This window comes from Amorphotheca resinae (genome assembly GCF_003019875.1).
Source record: "Amorphotheca resinae ATCC 22711 unplaced genomic scaffold M430scaffold_6, whole genome shotgun sequence".
Taxonomy (NCBI): domain Eukaryota; kingdom Fungi; phylum Ascomycota; class Leotiomycetes; order Helotiales; family Amorphothecaceae; genus Amorphotheca; species Amorphotheca resinae.
In genome coordinates, this window is record NW_020194476.1 from 1,421,004 (window position 1) to 1,440,951 (window position 19,948).

General features: G+C 50.2%; 6 protein-coding genes across 6 annotated transcripts; 3 read left to right on the forward strand and 3 right to left on the reverse strand.

The window, feature by feature from the left end:
- Positions 1-81: 81 nt before the first annotated feature.
- Positions 82-5,902, reverse strand: M430DRAFT_101809 (hypothetical protein; the record flags this gene model as incomplete). Its single annotated transcript, XM_024860747.1, has 4 exons — positions 82-925; positions 977-5,605; positions 5,693-5,715; positions 5,837-5,902. 4 exons carry the CDS (start codon positions 5,900-5,902, stop codon positions 82-84), a joined length of 5,562 nt encoding a protein of 1,853 aa, XP_024721025.1.
- A 1,091-nt stretch (positions 5,903-6,993) lies between these two features.
- M430DRAFT_28089 (hypothetical protein) lies at positions 6,994-8,592 on the forward strand (the record flags this gene model as incomplete). Its single annotated transcript, XM_024865759.1, has 1 exon — positions 6,994-8,592. One exon carries the CDS (start codon positions 6,994-6,996, stop codon positions 8,590-8,592), a length of 1,599 nt encoding a protein of 532 aa, XP_024721026.1.
- A 216-nt stretch (positions 8,593-8,808) lies between these two features.
- On the reverse strand, positions 8,809-11,539 carry M430DRAFT_35126 (hypothetical protein). The gene is made up of 2 exons (XM_024866686.1): positions 11,049-11,539; positions 8,809-10,995 (listed from the first exon to the last, which is right to left on the reverse strand). The coding sequence occupies exons 1-2, from the start codon at positions 11,334-11,336 to the stop codon at positions 8,983-8,985; spliced, it is 2,301 nt and encodes a 766-aa protein (XP_024721027.1). The 5' UTR covers positions 11,337-11,539; the 3' UTR covers positions 8,809-8,982.
- A 609-nt stretch (positions 11,540-12,148) lies between these two features.
- M430DRAFT_102329 (hypothetical protein) lies at positions 12,149-13,471 on the forward strand (the record flags this gene model as incomplete). Its single annotated transcript, XM_024860785.1, has 2 exons — positions 12,149-12,291; positions 12,349-13,471. 2 exons carry the CDS (start codon positions 12,149-12,151, stop codon positions 13,469-13,471), a joined length of 1,266 nt encoding a protein of 421 aa, XP_024721028.1.
- A 272-nt stretch (positions 13,472-13,743) lies between these two features.
- M430DRAFT_50672 (hypothetical protein) lies at positions 13,744-15,455 on the forward strand (the record flags this gene model as incomplete). The annotated part of the gene is made up of 2 exons (XM_024868163.1): positions 13,744-14,231; positions 14,282-15,455. 2 exons carry the CDS (start codon positions 13,744-13,746, stop codon positions 15,453-15,455), a joined length of 1,662 nt encoding a protein of 553 aa, XP_024721029.1.
- A 154-nt stretch (positions 15,456-15,609) lies between these two features.
- M430DRAFT_66679 (hypothetical protein) lies at positions 15,610-19,483 on the reverse strand. The gene is made up of 3 exons (XM_024869236.1): positions 19,212-19,483; positions 18,716-19,134; positions 15,610-18,656 (listed from the first exon to the last, which is right to left on the reverse strand). The coding sequence occupies exons 1-3, from the start codon at positions 19,369-19,371 to the stop codon at positions 15,630-15,632; spliced, it is 3,606 nt and encodes a 1,201-aa protein (XP_024721030.1). The 5' UTR covers positions 19,372-19,483; the 3' UTR covers positions 15,610-15,629.
- Positions 19,484-19,948: the final 465 nt, after the last annotated feature.

Below are 19,948 nucleotides of genomic sequence, written 5' to 3' on the forward strand. Positions count from 1 at the left end.
TCCAGCGAGTTCCAACAATATATACATAATCATATATCATCTATCCATGAATCGTCAAGGTCTCTCCATGTCCTGGCCGATCTAACGGCCTGTCAGATTCATATGCATAATGGCATCGTTCTTCCAGCCATCATCCTCATCATCGCTCGAAGCGTTCTGGACCCTCAATCCTCCCCTCCCCTGCTGGCTGGGCAAGCTCCACAAATCTCCTTCTCGCCCTTCAACAGCTGGTAAGGATACTGGTGGTCTCAAGTCCGGCTTGGGGCCCGCAGGCGGGGGAGGTCCATCAGGAGTCTCGATTGGGCCGAAGCCTGGAATCACAAAATTCTCATTGCCTAGACCGAAATAATGATTTTTCTCGGGGCCAAGCTCATTGCCAGGTAGCTCGAAATGACCCTGTCGGTTATTGGTTGGAGTGTCATCGCTCTTCATTGAAGCAACACCGGTGGGTGATCCGAGTATAGAATCATCATAGTTCTGGGCCGGCATTTCGGAGATGCCCGTGGGTAATGGGGCAAAGTTGTCCTGCGCTTGTACCTGCTGTTCAAGTTCACGCTCTTCAATAATCTGCGGAGCTGGCTCAACGTTACGGAGACTGCTCTCCATCACGCTACCATTTCTCATACTGGTGCGGCGTTCCATGGTCTCAGTGACATCCGACACAGCGGAGTCGGCATCTCTGATACCAAACTGTGCCATGGTACGCATCTTTCGGGTGACCCAGCTTGCGAGAATCTTCCCTCGCTGTTTCTCGCCCAGTCTCGACCTCGGAAAATCCCCTTTGTTGACAAACGCAACAATGTCGACAACGATTTGGTGTTCGTTGAGAATGGCGTTGACGATAACTGGAACTATGGAAGCAAGATAAGCCTTCCTTGCTACTTCCACGAGAACCACTATAAGCCCGCCTGCTTGGAAAACAGCACTATGGGAGTGTTAGCTAGGTAATTATGTCTGAATATGGGTATGAACTCACCAGCCTCCTGGCACGATGTTGCGGTGGCATTTCTCAACAGAATATTCGATATCCATCGGGAAGTGGCTCAGCCCATTAATCTCGAAAGTCTCGCCAATGTTACCCAATACGAAGAGCACTTGCATGTCGACTGGTGCACCATTGGGGCCAATCGGTCTACAAACATTGTGAAGGAAGCCAAGATCGCCGGTCCTGACATATTGAACGTTTGGATCCCCATCAACAGTGCGCCCGTTGAATCTTTCATAATCGAATGCGTCCTTAGAGCCGTAAAATGCTTTCACGCAAGCTTCCGATTCAACCCATATCTCTCCGTATTCACCTTCATGACACAAGGTACGGCTTTCTGGATTGACAATCGCTATCTGGGTTGAGACAGGCACCATTCCAGAATCCTGAACCAAAAGAGCCTTTGGATCCGTATCCGCATCCACAGGATAGATCATACCTCGACGTAGAGCCTTAGTGTCTAGCCACAGCTCGATAGGCTCGATGCACATGTATGATCGAGATGCAATCATAGGGTTGAGAACATGTGAATAGATGGTATTGATAGCTGTGCGATCGAGCCCAGTGGTCGCGAAGTGCATGCGTACTTTTTGGAACACATCCACACGAGGCCTTCCTTCTGCGGATATCATCATATTTTTCATTTCGTGCAGGGTGAATCCCTTGCCGGGCATGATGGCCATAGCATGATCAAGCATTTGAGGTGTTGCATACGTATCCTTGATCTTGTACCTTGATAGAGTTAGGAAGAGCGAGACAGGATTCTGCGCAAACTCAACAGGCGAAACCAGGTAGGTAGGAGCTCCAACGAATATGCCCATGAGACATGTATGTATAAAGCCCAGGCCGCTAGTACTTCGAACACAGCCTAAAACGGGTCTTGAACTCATCATTTGACAAGTTTCTTTCTGCACTTTGCATATACCCATGATGGTATCATGGCCTAGCTGGACAGCAATTCGTCGTTGATCTGGCGTCCAGTATGTCCAAACAAGGACGGGATAACCTGGCTGAATCCAAGCTGGCTGCATGGTGAGACCAAGATCTCTGCACCCACTGTTCTGTTTTGGCGGCTTCGTCGTGTTGTAGATGTTCGGCACCGAGACTTTCATAAGCTGAGCCGACTGCTTTACGTGTTGTGCAACCGGCTTCTGCTTCAACAAGTGATCGACATCTTGGTTGACCAGAACAGCCTTCACTGAAAAGTCTGCTACCATGTGAAGGTATGCAGGAGCATCTTCACTCAAACGATTCTGGTCCAACGGAGCCATCGGAATTGCTGTAGCCCCTAAGCAGAAGCATGCGTGTACGGCATAGATATATTCTTCCGAATGCGTGTACATCAGTATCAAGTGGTCTCCTGCTCGGACTTTGACCTTGTTTTTGAGATACATAGCTACCGCAGCGACCTTGGTATCAAATTTCTTCCATGTTATACCTTTGCCCTCTTTGCCTCTGCCGTCTATTGTGCAGTAGGCCAGTTCTTCCGCCTGTCGGGCAACTCGCCATTGTAACAAGTCAACAATGCTCGAGAAATTATTCAAAGGTGTAGAAGTCCGGTCGTCAATTACCACCTCACGACGGTCAATACCGGAATATTGTTTGTCGCCAGATGACAGAAGATCCTCTCTTGTTTGCGACGCGAGAGGTGACCAAATGCCACCGATGGGATCCACACCAATGGGAAGATTGAGTACTGCTCGCTCGACACCAAATTTAACATGCACGCATGGCAAATTGCCAAGGTCGAATTCTCGCCGACAAAGCATGTTGCCAATTTCCCTCCGGCCGTTCTTCAGGACTTTCGGTAAGGTATTTGGAGCTGTGATCATGACACAATACACTCTGAGATGATGCTCTTGCATTAAGACCTCCATACAACGTTCTGACAGCGATTCGAGCAGGGCAGTGTCTAGCTGGCGAGGAGGCCCTCCGGAAGTCGCTGGCGCTGTAGAAGCAGCTTGCGACTCCAATAATACTATAGGCAAATGCTCCTCGTTGACATAGACATCGAATGCAGAGCAGTCATAAATCTTCGGCACATTTTTCATGATACTCACAATTATGTGCTGCACAAAGAAGTATCGATGTTCGGCAACCTCGTGGCCATGTTCGACCCATTCGACTTTCTGCCTCAGCCGGTCTTCGTACAGACCAAGGACGTAAATCTTCCCTTCAATAACCGTACCCAGTAAGCCGGTCCGTAAAAATTCTGGCTCGACCATTATAGGCGTAGGATTACCTGGCTCGAACTTGTAAGGCCGAGCATGGAAGATTTGCTCCGTATGTTTCGGCAATGCCCAAAATCCGCCAGACAGTGAAGGCGAGTCGACCCAGATTTCTCCTATTGAGTGAGGTGATGCAAGAAGACCGGTTTCAGGATCAACGACCGCCAACGTGGCGTCGGGTATAGGATATCCAAAGGCACCCACTCTCACTGTCGAAGGGTCACTATTGGCTTTTTTGCGTGCTTCTTCACCAATCGCGACCACAACAACCTCGTTCGTCTTGAGCGCCTCACGATCCAGGAGAACTTCGCTCAGCTCCACCCTACCTTGGTCCACCGTCGGTGTAACCGTACTACCGCCAATGAGACTTCCGAACCCATTACTGGCAGGTTTATCTTTCTCTTCCTTCTTCTCTTCTACAGGTTCGGCGTCAGGCCCCATGTTCAATTTCAAGGGACAACCCATTCGTTCTTCTCCGCCTAACCAATCCCTCATGCTAATTACCATGCCACCATGTTCAGGGAGACACAGCATGGGGGCTACTAATTCCCGTGCTCTGGGATTTCGCATTGGTCGAAGCCAGCGGTCTGCAAGTACCTCATGAAACTCGCTGTCCACTGTTAACGTGTCTATCAAGCATAGCTTCACGTGTTGGAAGTTCGGTTCCATCCCCTTTTTGAAGTTCCGAGTCGTCATCGGGTCTTGCTGGTAATTGTAGGCCGCCCTTTTGAGGCCCGGGTAGTCCGCTAACATCAAGGTGGCTCTGTACTTTGTGATCAGATGTGCATAGAGACCTGGGGTTTCCACAGCTTTATTCTCCATCCAAACTGTAGTATGGCCACCGTATACCGTTAGAAGAACGCCAAGAATCATCCCGATGCTTTGTCGTGGATCCAAGTACGAGATAAGAATTTCGCCACGATTACCCCCACCAGCCATAAGCCTGCCATTCTTGTCCCTGAGTTCTGGATTGAAAGTGTCGCCACCAGTGTTTGGCGGTACAGAGGAGATAATTGCACTCAGACAGGCCATTTGATGCATAATTGTGCGATGGCTCATGACAACACCACGTAGATCGCCAGTCGGTGCTCGTGAGAACTCGATGTAAGCCAGATCCGGAACCGTGAGAGGCGGTACTTCGTCCTTCTTCTTGGGGTGAAAACTCCCAAACTCATTGGTCTTCCACCATTCAACCCCTCGGGGCCAATTGAGTTTCTGTGTTGTGATGTCCCGCTGAAATGCTTTCAAATTATTGTCCGTAGTGAGTGCTAAGTGCGCCTGCGTGGAAGTGAGAATGACATTGAGTTTCGTATAGTCTTCAAGATCGTTGATGGGAACCGCTACAACCCCAGCAATAAAACAACCTAGGAGTGCGATGGCGAAGTCGATGATTTCGGTATCCCGGTATATCAGCGCAACTCTGTCTCCACGATATAGAGAACTTTTGTCTCTTATCACTTGGGCAACCTTCTCTGCTCTGCTCGTAAGCTTGTCCCAGGTAATCGAGGAAATCTCCTTTCCCTTGCCATCTAGAACCCAATATGCTGGCGCCTTTGCCGTTGTCCGGCTTCGATGTCTCAAGACAGCCGCGATATTGTCAAATTTTGACATAGGCGTGTTTGAGTCATGTGGATCATATACAGCGAATGGCACATCTCGTGGCTCTAGAGGCATTTGATACTCAAGTGCGTCTGGAGGTGGAAGGTCGTTAGTTGTCAACATAGGTGGAGCCATTGCAGCTGTAGGGGAAAATGCATCACTCGAGGAATATCTGTGTGGTCCACCACCGTAAGAATTACCCTCGTACCCTTGTTGGCCAGCAAAGTCAGAAAAGTAACCCTGCTGTGACTCGCCAAGCATAGTCCCGTGCGAATCCATCATTGTTCCAGCTTGACTCTGCTCGTGAATGCCCCCCTGATGCTCATTGTAACCAGCTTGATGTGCAGGATTGAATGCGTAATTCGCGCCTGACATTGATGATGCCATTGTCATGCTATGTTCCACAGAATTTCCTCCCGACTGAGGCGTACCAGGAAGAAACAAAGAATCGTGACTGTACGTGGATTGCCTATGTGGGTTTGGGTTCGGCACCCCTAATTGTAACGCCTGTGGTGTCCCGGCATTGAGGATCCCAGGGCCATCCGCTCGAGGGTTTCCAAAACTCCCGTATTCACTCGACATTGTATCCAGTCTCCCAGCAGACCCTAACCTAACAGAAGGAGTATTCGTGTTGAGCGCTGCAAGTGAGGCGCTGCGAGAGGCGCTGCGAGAGGCATCGTTTGATGGATGTGCTGTATCATCTGGTGAATGTATGCGGAGGCCCTTCAGTTCAGAGCTCATGGATGGGCTGCCTAGGAATTGCGATAGTAAGAGCGTTCGACGTTTCTGATATCTGTAACAGCGAATCAGAAAACAATTCTACATTCCCCGAAAAGCCCCGGTGTTAGAGGCTTGCGCAATAGAATCTGGAGATCCAAACCCTTTTTCCGTGATATCCCCTTCCTATGCGCAACAGACGTCAGCATCCACAGGTTCACATCAAGACTTGCGATCTCGTTCGTATAAGAGCACAGCGACACAGAGCTAAAACCCCGGTTTCTCCGTCAGAAATGCTGCGACTAACCTCGAATTCGTGCTCCAGCTCTTGCAGCTTCGCCTGCAAATCCGGATTCCTCACTTCCAACGCCATCTTTGGGGTTTTGTTCGCCGTAGTAAGCTCGTGAGTAGGGTCCCTGGGAAGTTCGAAGCGGGGGTTAGGGGGGATTCAGTGAGTAGCAAATATCCGAAATCATGAATCCGAAGTCCTGGGAACTGGCAATGGTGACGGGAATTGGGGGTAGATGCAAGCAGAATCCAACCATGCTCTATTCCGCTTCTCTGTTTATGACCTCGTCTCGTCTCGTCTCGTCTCGTCTCGTCTCCTCTCGTCTCGTTTGCTAAGGTATACCTCGTGTACCAACTCAATGACGGAGCGAGGTTGGCTTTGAGGTAGCCAAATTGGGATCGTGAATGGTCACGTGCACACCCCTGTTCCAGGCCTTGTCTCGTGTGCTGCCGAAGGCGTCAAGGGCAAACCATAAAAGCCCGAATTTTCATACTATTTCTTTCTATTTTTAACTGCTGCATCTCATTATGCACTCCGACGTGATGACACTTGAAAAAAAAGCAAAATAATAGCCATAGTAGCAACGGAGAGGGCTTCTTGTTCTCTAGCTAGATTCTTATGCTACGGGGCCTATCCAAGCCCCCAGAACCTAGGCCAAGAACCCAGATCGCTAAATTCCTGCAGGTACCTGGAAATCATAGGGAAGGCCTTCAGAATCCGTCAACCATCCTACTATTCTTCCTCTTCAAGTACACAGAGTACAGACTCGGCCAGTAGAAAGTACGCCTGGCAGCCAATCACAAACTTCCATCGAGACAATGAAGGTCCTTGACGCGCTCTCCTTTATTCAAACCACAAGGTATCTCCAGCAACAATGTCTATCCCAAAAAGAGGTTCTTTGACTGGAGTATATTCTTTATCCAAGCCTTTGATATCATCAGGAGTGGTGGTTCTTTCATGCTGTTTACTCGCCCAGGTATATGAGGACAATCGCTCATTGTATTTTTTCTCAGCTGTTCATGCATTCTCTCTCAATCTACTATTCTCACTCTTTGAAAGTGCCTATCTTCCAGTTTTCTGTTCTGATCGCGACTGTTACCTGCGTTTAATCTTCCATTTCACACACCATCACTTAGTCATTCAAGACAGCAGTTCTGCTGGATATATTTACAATCATGATTAATCATGAAGTTTCTGACACACCGGAAGCTAGCTACAATGAACTTGAGTCCATCCTCTCTCTACCAGCTCCGGTGGTAGATACCACCATAATCGATACCTTCGACTTCGAGGCTTTATTGGCGGAAACTAATGGCGAGGTACAAAGCCTTCCTGCTGCTTATGACGCTCTGCAAGACAATGACCCCGTAAGCAAGTGCGATTCTCAAATAGATAATCTTTATCCCCCTTTTCCTGAACTCCCTGAATCCATTGTTCCGCATCTGTCATCGTTACACTCCTTTGTCAATTCTCAAGAGGATATCACCTCCACAGATATACCCCAGGTCAGACAAGGGCACCACGTGAAAGAACTCGAGCAACAAGTAAGACCGAAGCGGACATCCAAAGCTGGCATCAGAATAAAAGAAGTAGCATCCAAGCGTCCAAACCTCCGAAGGCTTGCTGGCGAGTCGGAGTCCAAGAACGCTCGGCCCTTCAACATTGCCAGCTTCGACCCTTCCATCTTTTACAAACCTCTTGCCCGTCCTCCACCAAGCTGGAGCCCTCCTCATATAAAACGACGACGTACACTTTTCAACTATAACGCCCAAGGCGAGCTCGACCCCAGAACCAGATTCTCAGCGCAGGAAATCTCCGACTATCTGACTTATCATCCGTTGCACGAGCTCTACAGCTGCTCGCCATCTACCAAGAACTCTGGTCTCACGCTTTGGATTCAAATATCACCGGCAGATTCCTCAAATCGCTACCCTACTGCCATGTCATCCAGATGCCGATTCGCCAACTGTCCAGTCCCACAACACACTATACGAAAGGGTGAATTCAGAGTGGCATTTGACGAGCAATCGTGTTCTGGGAAGCCCCTGGACCCCTTCCACAACGCTGGCTATGTGCACCTTTTCTGTCTCGAGAAAAACTTCGATTTCCCTCGCCTGTGCAAGAACTTCAACGTCCGAGGCGACGACCGTGAGTTTCGCGAAGGCAGGAACAAGATGGCAATCACGCGTGATCATTCCAGCATGCTCCACGTTGTGAACCGTTTCATCGAAACCTCGGAGAAAGTGGGCGATAAGAGATCAGATGACTGGTATGCTCATACTCTCTGTTACGCGCTCACCATCCATCATTTGAAGCATCAGCCCGAGCGGAGACAAAGCATTAGGGAGGCTAGGGATGGGAATAGTGTTGATCGCCATCTTAACAACCTTGATGTGCTAGTCGAGAGGGCGAGGGTCATCAGGGAGCAGAAAGCGAGCCAAGGGAAGAAGTCGCGAGCGCCGAGAAAGAGAAAAGTTAAAGAAGTCGAATTCGAGGAAGAGGATGTGCTGGATGACAATATCCTCGAGAGTATAGAAGTCGAGAATGGGGTTGAGAAAGGGGTCGAGAAAGGGATCGAGAAAGGGGTCGAAAAACAGGTCGAGAAAGAGGTCGAGGAAGAGGTCGAGGAAGAGACCGCCAACAATCAAGAGAGAGACGAGCCGTTAAGAAGATTAAAACGAGTAAGGGCAGCAGCGGGGAACTCTCTAGATGAACTAGATACCCGGTCCCCTTCTGTAAGATATAAAGGATACATGAGTAGCCTGCGTTTTTGATTTTTGGTCATGATTTATTAGCATTGCATAGAGTGGCGTCGTATAGTGTTAAGTATACACATTTCCTTCAGTTAATCAAACAAATGAAAATCAATAGCTCATTAACCAACCATATCTTCAAGAAAGAGTGTCCCATATCGTGTGAAAATGAAAGCTGATAACGTGGATAAGTAGACATGTTCAACTGGAAATTTTTATATGTGAGAGAAGTCTGAGAGCACACCCAAGTGGTCGTTTATTTTGGATATTGTGGTCGTGAAACTCCTTTATTCTTAGTCTTTATCTCATTATCATTTACTCTTTTCTTATGCAACACTACATCAAAGGTCGCTGAAAGAACTCGACCAAAACCCACAACTTAGCAATCCCATAGTTTGAATTATCATACAGTTAAACCTCAACAGGTGGCTGGGCTGGAGCAGGAACTACCACGCCTTCAGCATTCTGAGGTGGATTCTCTTGATTCTCTTGATTTCCTCTCTCGGCTTGCTGTGATCCGGCCTCAGGGTTTTCAGCGGCCGCCGCGGCTTCGGTCTGACGCTGTCTCTCTGCCTCAGCGGCATTGGCAGCATTGGCCGCTGCTTCCCTAGCCGCAATATGCCTCTCTCCGACACCCGGCACGAGACTTGCAAGGAATAAAAGGGCAGCATGTTCTGCTCGTCGAATTTGGGCTATCAGCCATCCTCTATCTGCCTGTCTTCGTTGTTCTAATAGTCTAGCGGCAACTTCAGCTGGATCAAGCTCACCACGTCGTCTTCTTACTCCTGGCTCGTGTGCTGGTGGCGCCGGGCCGGGCTGTTGGGGAATGGGTGCAGCATTTGCCGCCGGTACCAACGCTGCTTCTGGCCCAGCAAGTGGGATTAGAGCTTCTACATGCCTTCTGACCGGACCCCACAATTGCTCGGCAATACCATTGAAGATTCCTGTATTGATGATAAAGACGGCAACTGCAAGTGCACTGACCATCAAGAAACGTGGCCAGCTGTTGTTTCCAGCAGTGAAAAACCATACAAAACCCGCCAAGCGGATCATGAGCCAGATCATGGGTCCAATTTGAGCACCTAATGCACCAGCAGCAGGGTTGCCGTGTGGTGCTGCGACCGGCTCAAGCGGATTGTTCTCTTGTCGCTGGCGGTGGCCGCGTCGCACCAACCGTTGAGCAGCCCTATTTCGAATTTCTGGAGGACCTACAGGAGCTTCTGCTTGACCTTGACCTTGACCTTGAGCTACGACCGGAGCAGCTGACTCATTTTGGCGACGTCTTGATGCCTGTCGAGGAGTATAAAACGTATCTGAATTGTTCAGAAGGAGGGCCCGAGGACCTTCAGGTGATGAGAGAATGTAGACCACAGGGTCCATAGAGCCAGGTAGGGGAATGGTAGGGTTCAACGGCAAGGATGAGGAGGAAGAATTATTGGTTGTGGCCGGAGGAGGTATTCCAGCAGGGGTATCTGATACACTTGCCGTAGTTTGGGCTTGAGATGTTGAACCAGCAGTCGCTGTTGGTGGAGGTTGGTTTGTTGCACCTCCCATACTGTTTTGCAAATTCTGGAAACTTTGCACATTCTGCCCGGCAAGTAGTCTATCTGCGTTTCGCAGAGTAGCTTGGATTTCTGTAGCGGGGTTTGCTGGGTTTGTTCCAAGTTGATGGTTATAGTGATGGAGAGGATGGGGTTGTGGTATCGGGAAAGTGGAAGTAGTTTCGTTAACTGTCATTTGCCATCTTTCTCCATTTGGGCCAATTCCTTCCCGAGTATATGTGGTAGTATGGTCGGGGCGATGAAGATTTGGACTCGCTCTGCCAGATGAGGTTGGTCGAGGCAGTCCCCCAAAGATTGTCCCGCCGGTTGAATCTTGGGCCCCATGTCGACCTTCGGCTGCCCGTTCCCGTTGTTGTTGATTTATCAGATTCTGAACCGACACAGGCATAGGTTGTGTTGTCCGGAAGCCCAGTTGTGGAGGTTGAAATGCGGCTTGCATTCCCGCGAAAGGGAATTGGGCAAAACCAGGTTGATTATTGAACATTTCTGGATTAGCCGTGGCTAGGACTCGGGATCTCTGCTCGATATTCCCCATCTCGTGTTGTAGACGCTGAGTCTCGCGTTGTAAACTCTGGAGTCTTTGGGCCATTACATTCTGTAAATGATCGGCTTGGTGAAGTGCTTGATAATGCTGTATATGTTGAAATCCGGGCAAGGGTTGCTGAGCATGCAGGCCATGTATTGGATTGGCAGGAACTGACTGCGGACGAGCCTGAGGAGGCACTGGGGTGGTGGCTCGTGGCGTGGTAGCTCGCGGCGGTGGTACGACAAAAGAGCTGGCCGGCTGGGTTTGGGTCGAGGGGGTATCTATTGTGGTAGGTCGTAAGACAAGATGTAAGGTTTGTGATTCTGGGTTTGCGAGCTAGATATTAATCAGTATGTGATTTGGCGGGCATAGAACAGACAAGCACTGACAGTTTCTTTGCCAAAAACGTCCAGCATAGTCTCAGCATCTCTTCCCAGTAGTCGTCCCCGGTGTATGAGTCGCTGGTTCTCGTCCGCAGGCTTCAATGGTAGAGAATCTCGAATCTTGGCCTTCAACTCCTTCACCGTTGTTGTTGCGGGCAGGTGGGGAAAGGTCAGAGGACTAGAGACCCCAGCGGATGGTGATACAATGATAAGAGTGAAGGTTGTTGGGTCCGGTCGTTCCTCTTCTCTTGTGGAGGCATCAGTTCCTGTAGAAGTGTCTACATGTTGAGACATGATTGATGACTGGCGAAGCTGCTGTTAGAAGGCGGGTAGGATGGTCCGGCTTTCCAGAGAAACAAGTAATAAGGGACAATTACTATAGTCACAGAATCATTTTGCGGTGGTATTGTGTAGAAGAAAGGAGTGCTGATATGTTATAAGGGTTGAAGAAGACAGGTCTTGAAGGGGACAGGTGTTGAAGGAATGTTTGGTTTCTATCCTGCCTGTGATAGCTGTCGGTTCCTCCCGTCCACACATGTCCGACACAAAGGCGGTCTGAGCCGAAGCGGCAGTATAATATTTTCGGCCATCACCCATCGGCTTCACAAGACCGTGCAGGGGAAAGACCCTGAACCTCGATTCGATCGGTTCGTTGCAGAAATTCCTTCAGATGACTATCCAGCCCTCACTGCTATATACAAGACCGCGGATCGTTGCCCCCCAACTGCGGTCGTTTCGACGGACACCCGTCCTTCGATCACGACCGCGATGCCCTTGTCAGTGTCAGAGATCCCGACCCTTTTCCTCTTCGGCGAAGCTATACCGACAGCACAGCGACTATAAAGAGTCCTTCGGCACCCGGCTACGTAAAGCCCTAGGCGAGACAAAAATGAAATGGTATCCTATTCCAGTTGGATTAGGCATTGGCTTCCTTGGCCTGGGTCAATTTTATCGCGTCAAGGAACGAGAGAAAAAGAGACTGGAGGATGATGAATCTCTGAAGAGGACTGATGGAGAGTTTGGGGGGCGTCCAAGAAGGAGAGAAAGAATTAGACCGACAGGACCATGGTTTGTTTCTTGAGGATCCTTGCCACGAGTTCTAGCTAATGCGTGCCAGGCAAGTCCAAGTCATGTCTACACTTCCCCTGAAGGCCATGTCAAGATTGTGGGGCAGATTCAACGAACTGGAGATACCATACTATCTGCGTGTTCCTGGATTCCGGTTATACTCTTTCATTTTCGGCGTTAAGTATGCCATACACAACCCGAATCTACTCGCTGTTGGTCTTTGCTGACCTGCTTCTAGTCTTTCTGAAGTGTCAGAGCCTGATCTTCATGTATACCCAAATCTCGCATCATTCTTCTACAGAAGGTTAAAGCCCGGTTGTCGACCCCTCGATCCGAACCATAATGCCCTCTTATCTCCAGCTGACGGCCGAATCATACAATTTGGCGCAATTGAAGGCGGGGAAGTAGAGCAGGTCAAGGGCATGACATACAGTCTGGACGCGCTTCTCGGTACTAGCAAGTCAGACCTCTCACCCAGCTCTTCGAATAGCAGTATCTCCACGTCACAAAAAGGGGCGACCGAACATTCCCGCATAGAAGGCGACGAAGACATCATTAGGCAGGACGAGGAATTTGCTACGGTTAATGGTATCACATACACACTTCCAAATCTACTTTCAGGGCCAAAGCATAGCCAAGACGGTCAGCAAACCAGGGATGAATCGACGACGCCGACGTCTGCCTCAGAAGCAGAAGTACGCGCAGATCTGGCCCTAGGTGAGAAGCCATGGTATACACGTCTCACCGCCGAGAACCGGAGTGCTCTGTACTATGTAGTCGTGTATCTCGCACCTGGGGACTACCACCGTTTCCATTCACCAACTGCTTGGGTTGTGGAGAAGCGACGACACTTTGCGGGAGAGCTATACAGTGTCTCTCCTTACTTACAGAGGACTCTACCTGGACTTTTCACTCTCAATGAACGTGTTGTACTCTTGGGACGGTGGCGGTGGGGATTCTTCTCCTTTACCCCCGTCGGTGCAACCAATGTCGGCTCGATCAAGATCAATTTTGATAGAGAACTACGCACAAACTCTTTGACGACGGATACGGCCGCCGACCACGCAGCCGAGGAAGCGGCAAAGCGCGGAGAAACTTACAACGGTTTCACAGAGGCTACGTACGAAAATGCGAGTCCAGTCCTACGCGGATACGCATTGCGGAGGGGCGAGGAAATGGGCGGGTTTCAACTAGGGAGCACGGTCGTGCTGGTATTCGAGGCACCGAAGGGACAACGACCGACCCTTGATGAAGGGTGGATGGGCGAGAAGGTCAAGAGGAAGGGCGGATGGAATTGGGCTGTTGAGAAGGGACAGAAGATAAAGATGGGACAGGCACTTGGATGGGTTGACCCCTCGTGACCTAGCACAGCGGACTTTGGTATTGGGTATGTAAGAACAGAAGCGACCTGAATAATAACATTTTTCTATTCATAAAGAACCAGTTTTCAATGGCTCAGGTCTACCTTAGTGTTTGTTGTGGAGAAGTGAGTACCTGGACGGGCGAGAGGTATCCGTCAAGGTGGGAATGTTTACCTCCTCCTATATGCCATACATATTAATTAACCTCTTTATTACCAGCATCCCAGCATGGCACCCATCAATCTCGATTATCGAAGGAAGGGAACTGAGCAATGGACACCGCATCGCATATCTACGACATCATCATCGTGGGCGCTGGTCCCGCCGGCCTCGCCGTCGCCGCCCGACTACACGAGCGCACCCCGTCCGCCCTGTTCACCGACAGCGAGCACCAGCGGTATCACTGGATGAAAGCATCATCCTCCTCTCTTCGGACATCCAGGCCCGCTCGGAGCACTCGACGAGCCAGCACGAGACAGGATCGGCTCCTGCGCGGCGACTCTAGCATTGACGCAGGAGGCCTTGATATAGCGGTCTTGGATGCGCATGGGGACAAGTGGATGAGCGCGTGGGATGAGAAATTCGAACAGTTGAAGATTAGCCATCTGAGAAGTCCAATGTTCTTTCATCCGGATCCAAGGGATAGGGATGGCTTGCTAGGGTTCGTGTATCAGGAGGGGAGGGAAAAGGAGTTGAGGGAGATCCCAGGGGTTGTGGGAAAGGGGCTGAGTAAATATCAGAGGAAGAAGAGTATCAAAAGGCATGTTTTATCAAGTTCAGTTAATTAGAGAAATACTGACTATAGATTAGTGGCAGATACCCTCAAGAGACATCATACCTCGACGAACGAAACCGTCCGGATTATTACAGACCAAGCCAATCCGTCTTCCAAGCCTATTGCCAAGATATTGTAAAGCGCTACAACCTCTCCAACCTTGTCCAGAAATCAGACGTCACATCCATTTCCCATGATTCCTTTTCCGGCATCTTCACTCTCCAAACCTCCACCGGTGTCAAGAGAGCCCGGATCGTCATCCTCGCCGTTGGAGCCGCGCTCCCACCCACGCTGCCCCCCGACTGTCCCTTCTGTGGACTCGAGAAAGCCGGGAGCGTCACACACGCCTTCAGGAAACGGCCGTCATCACCAACCCTCAACACGCTGCCCCCGCACGTACTCCGCAAGATCCAAGCTGGCCGCCCAACCAACGTCGTCGTCGTGGGCGGCGGCCTCACCAGTGCCCAGGTCACAGCGACTCTGCTACATCAAGGCGTCAGCAAAGTGCACCAGCTAGTGCGTGGCCCGCTGAAGGTGCGCCATTTCGACCTTGACCTGCCGTGGGTGGGCAAGTATCGCAATTTCCACCTGGCCAGCTTCTGGGGCGCGGACTCGGACCACGAGAGGGCGGACATGATCCGGGAGGCTAGGGGCGGAGGCAGCATCACGCCCGAATACAAGAAGATCCTCCACGAGCTGGTGAAGAGCCGGAGGCTGGAGCTGAGAGAATATACTACCATCACGCGGGCGACTTGGGACGAGGCTGCCATGTGCTGGGAGATTGGCACGGAGCCGCAGCTGGAGATGCCGCCGATTGATCATGTGGTTTACGCTACCGGGGTCGTGGCTGATTTTGAGACTGTCCCGGCGGTACAACCTTTGCTTGAGCAATATGGGATTGAGACCGTGGGCGGCATGCCGTGCTTGACGGACGATTTGATGTGGAATGATGAAGTACCCCTTTTTGTCACGGGGAGACTGGCCGGATTGAGGCTCGGCCCCGCGGCTGGGAATCTGGAAGGTGCGAGGCAAGGAGCAGAGCGTATTGCGTGGAAGGTTGGGGAGTTGTTGAAGAAATGGGACGGGGTAGACCAGAACTTAGAAGATGGGTATGGGAGAGAGGAGGAAGAAGAGGTGGACAGTCGAAGGTTGGGGCTGGGCTTGGAAAACCAGTTTGGGGTTCTAGGATTGAGTGAGGTGGAATGCTAGGGAAGACATACTCTTATATGTTCAGCATAACATAAGTAGGTGCAGAAGGGCTTTCATGATAACGAAATACTTTGATCATAATCCAAGACCATTCTCGAATTTAGATGTTTCATGCAACTGAGCTTATTAAACTATTATGTGAATTTCAACTATTCACAGCATTCAAGACTACCGCTATGCTTCGATCGAAGGCCCAGAAGTTTCTACCGTCTTGACGAGATCAGCGCTAACCTTCAAATTCTCTGCTCCGCTTAACGACTTTGCAATCATAGTCTCACTTCTCTCCCTGACGATGCGTCTTAGAGCACTAACCAGGAACCCAGACACGAGCTCAACGGACCATGTATCTGGTATTACACTTAGAACGTAGGCGACATCAAACCAACCACCAAACCGTTCTAGAAGACTGCTGGTCTGCTCTACACGATTGCTGATGTCTTCGATGCGCAGGAATTCCGATAAGAGAAAGCCGAAGAGCTTTGCCTGCTCTTCCCGCGTGGGAATAATGTCTCTCGCCATGGCCCCAGAAATAGGGTGGTAAATGCTTGAACCACCTAGAAGACAGTAGTTGATAGCTGTATCATAATCTCCCAAGCCGTGTGTTAAGAGCCTAAGAGCCTCTTCATGGCGTGATTGTCTGCCGTCAAGAATGATCACTTCAGGAACAAGCTCTTGAGTGTACGGTGCGATTCGTTCAAGGATAGCAGCTACGTCGTATTCTGACGCCGAGCCCTGACTACCTCCGAGCAATTGAAGAAGTCTAAGGCGGCTATGCCACCATTCCTGATCTATGGTATTCTCCGTGATGAATTGCCGGTACGTAGGTTTTGGAGGGCGCAAAGCTCGGTATGACTCGTATGTCTGTACCAATATTGTCCTGGCTTCCTCTGATTCCTCAAGCTTGCTGGTAACAATGTCCAGGTAGTACGCTATGAGCTCATTGATGTATTCGACGTGATTCTTACTGAAGACCAGATACTCAAGGTAGTCCTTGACCGCTCCAGGAGCTCCTTCTCGGAGGATGCTGACAACCTGAACCGGCTCAAACTTGACTAGACTTTTGTCTTCTGCAAAAACTTGGACTCCTAACTTGGGGTTGCGGGTAGCCAACCAGACACCATACTCCTGTACCAGGGACGAATTGCGGATCTTGGCAAGATATTCCCGTACTTTCTGCTCCCCTTGTACAAACTCTCCTCCTTCATCAATCTCACCCTCCACAATTCGGCGCCATGTTGCAAGGACTTCGCCGGCCATTTTGCGACTCTGATACAGACGACTGAGTACATAAAGACGATGGTGGGATTCGAGGAGAAATATTGCCCTCTCAAAGCAATCAACGCCATGATCAACCAAGTCGTACAGGTCTGTCCGTAGTGACTTAGCCTTAGGGGGTCCTCGAGGAGAGGACTTATCTAAATGTAGGAGAACGACCAAAAGTGCAGCGTCAACACTTCTAAACACTTCATTCTCGTTCGCAACACTTCCAAATCCTTTCTTTTTCCGCCAGGCAACCAGAAACCTGCGCAGAAAGTGGAAAATATGGTCAGGCATGCTGTCATCTCTGGAATCCGAAATTTCAGGTGATCCATTAGCGATAAAGCTGTCGGCAGAATCTTTGATACCACCATGGACCCAAATGCCAGTGTTTCCTTCAACGATTTCATTTCGCAGAACTGGTACGATTGCAAGAATCACACGTGGATCAAGGCCGCCCTCCAATAACGCATCTTCGGTTGCACGATATTCGATCTCTGTGGGCTGCTGGGCGGGGACATCCAGGATATTCATGAAAAGCAGCAGGCCTGCGCGCTGCCTGATATAACCCAAGCTTAGAAACTCCGTTTCGGTCTTTGCCTCGCGTCCACGCAAAGAGTTGATAATTTCGACAGCTTTCCGCCTATCGAATGATGGATATGTCTGATCTCCTCGAACTTCGGTATGTAGTAGGGCTGAAAGACTTGCATCCAACCGTAGAGCCAACGGATTTCTCACCGTCCACCAGATATTTTTGCCAGACCAGGCTACCACACGAGTCTGGGAATGACCTAATCTCTGTGCAAACTGCTTTTCTTCCTCATCGCGCTTTTCCTCCGACCCCTCCGGAACAGAATCTGTACTTTCAAAGAGTTCCCTCTCTGCTGATACCCGCTCTAAGGACATCGCGGTCCTAGAGTCAACACTTCTCAAAGACAGGGTGGAGGTATTCATCGATCTCGACACAAAGGGCGAAAAGCGCTTCAGACGAAGTCTGTCCACAACTTCCTCGAAGAAAACATCTCCCGAGTCAACCACATAACGCAGCCCAATTCTGTTCTGTTCGTTCTTTTTGGCCTTGTCACCGTCAGATGGTGTTTCGAGCCAAAACTTCTCTATTTCACCCTCCCCAGGGTCCACGTCCCATCGTTGGATTTGAATGCCGTACCGCAGGTCCTCGCCGAAGTCACGAGCCATGGATGCAAGCACGTACCCCTCCTCTTCGTCCTCAAAGTTTGCCGGCGTTGGTTCCACACCGGCCCCACGGCCATCAGTGACAACAACATCTGGATAGCTATCGAATTCCAAAGTCGATCGCGTCACATCACCTTCGAGGTTCACGAAAATACCTACTCCTGGATCGCGTGGTACAGTCCCAGTGACTAAGAGAAATTCTTGTGGTGTTGGAGAGACTATGTGCGGTTTAAGATATACAGGCCCTGAGGCAGCCGTCGCAGTAGGTTGCTCGGCTGATGTACTCTCTGACGGGGCAGGAGGTAGAGGTTTACTAGAATTCGGGCTTGGGTCTCGAGGTGCGGGGTGTGGACTTGTAGCTGGGGCGGGTGAACCTTCTCGGAACAATATATCTGGCGTCTCTCGTCCCGAATTATCTGGACCTCCGCCACGAGGATCAGCCCTACGAGAAGTACCGCCCATGAACGTCCCTAGACTGGTGCTCCGATTGTGACCCCGGTCATTGGGAGAAGCAGAATAGCTACCTTGAGCCGAAGATGCACTTCGTGAGAGACCAGCTCCGACATTGCCTGAAATATCCTCGACACGGCCGCCAATACTGCCGGACTGTGAGTCGTCCAACGAGGAAATGGGAAACAATGGTATTTTGAGCTGACGATCAACATCGAGGAGTGCATAAGATCGTGAATCGGCAACACAAGCAAATGAATCACGGCGTATGGAGAGAGTGCATCCCGCATAATCGATTGTCTAGCATAAGTTAGCCAATTTTTGTAGCTCTTCCCCGCGAGTGTGCCATATCCCATTACCCTGAGCGCTCGAGGTTCATCACCAATCCTGATAACCTTCATCTTCTTATTTAATGATAGTAGCACCGTGACCGAAGGACTTCTGCCATCCTGACCACCCCCATCCTGGTTGGAATTGAGATCAATGCCACCAATCCAATTACAAGACCGGATCTGGGTCGTTCCAAAAACCGGACTCAGCTCCGGGAGGGAGTAGAATGTAACCGTCCAATTGCATAGCACGCACGCCTTGTTGCCCTTTGGGAGGAGCAGGATCTGCTGGACTCCTGGCCTGGTTCCTGTGGGTGAATGATGATAGGCTGGCAGGAGCCTCGAGGCTAGAATGTATGATGGCTTTCCCGACGCATCTTCAGGATCGGGAGGTATTTGCACAAAGTGGAGGATTTCGGAGGCAGAGGTCCCAACATAGAGGTTCTGGTCTGGGCAGAGTCAGCTACTGCACCGGAAATTGCGAAGGCTCTGGGCGCCCAAACAACTTGGCATTCGTCTCACATACCCAGAAACTCCACACAATTGATCTCGATGTCATCTCTATCGCCGTCGGCCGACAACGGTAGGTCCTCGAGCAGACTGCGCAGGACGTATGGCCCCGTTTCCAGCGAGGTGCGCGGCCTTGTCCTCGAGCTTGAAACCTCCTCCGGCTCTCTGTCATCCATGTTTTGAGGAGGCGCCCTAAAGTCAATACTCTTTCATGACTTAAGGTTAAGTAGCAGAGCCCCAGGCATTGCGCCGCATGGTTGTTGGTTGATGGTCGAGCCGGCGATCCTGGGAGGTTGCCTTGGTTAGAGAAGGCTGAAGTGGCAGGGATCCTATGCGGCCCGCGTCTTGAATAGCTCCTCTGAGGCTCCATAGTAAAAGTACCTTGCAACATTTATTTCAACAACTACAACTATTTCCAGGCAGCATAAAGATATTCTTTACATGTATTAAGATAATCTTGGTCACAAACATGCTTCGCATTGTTCAAACGTGAGAAGCATTATTTCGTATAGTAAACCGAGCCGTCCTCGATATCTAACCAGCAAGTACTCCCCTCTTCCTCCTCTCCCTCCAAAGTCCTCCTGTACTTATCTTGCCCTCTAGATCCAACAGTTCCCCGCTTTTCTCTTTATTTATATGGCAATTCTCAACCTCTTCTTCATTCTTCACCATCTACGATGATTAGTTACGCCTGGAAGAACCTTCTTCTATCATACCCAGGCGTATTGGGTGAAGATAGGTATCCTTAACATA

Bases quoted from the DNA above. Each gene is read 5' to 3' on its own strand.
- M430DRAFT_35126 (XM_024866686.1), bottom strand. From the start codon at position 11,336: ATGTCTCAACATGTAGACACTTCTACAGGAACTGATGCCTCCACAAGA. The intron at 10,996-11,048 runs GTCAGTGCTTGT...ATTAATATCTAG, and splicing joins ACGTTTTTGGCAAAGAAACT to CTCGCAAACCCAGAATCACA.
- M430DRAFT_66679 (XM_024869236.1), bottom strand. From the start codon at position 19,371: ATGGATGACAGAGAGCCGGAGGAGGTTTCAAGCTCGAGGACAAGGCCG. The intron at 19,135-19,211 runs GTATGTGAGACG...GACTCTGCCCAG, and splicing joins CAATTGTGTGGAGTTTCTGG to ACCAGAACCTCTATGTTGGG. The intron at 18,657-18,715 runs GTAATGGGATAT...AACTTATGCTAG, and splicing joins ATGAACCTCGAGCGCTCAGG to ACAATCGATTATGCGGGATG.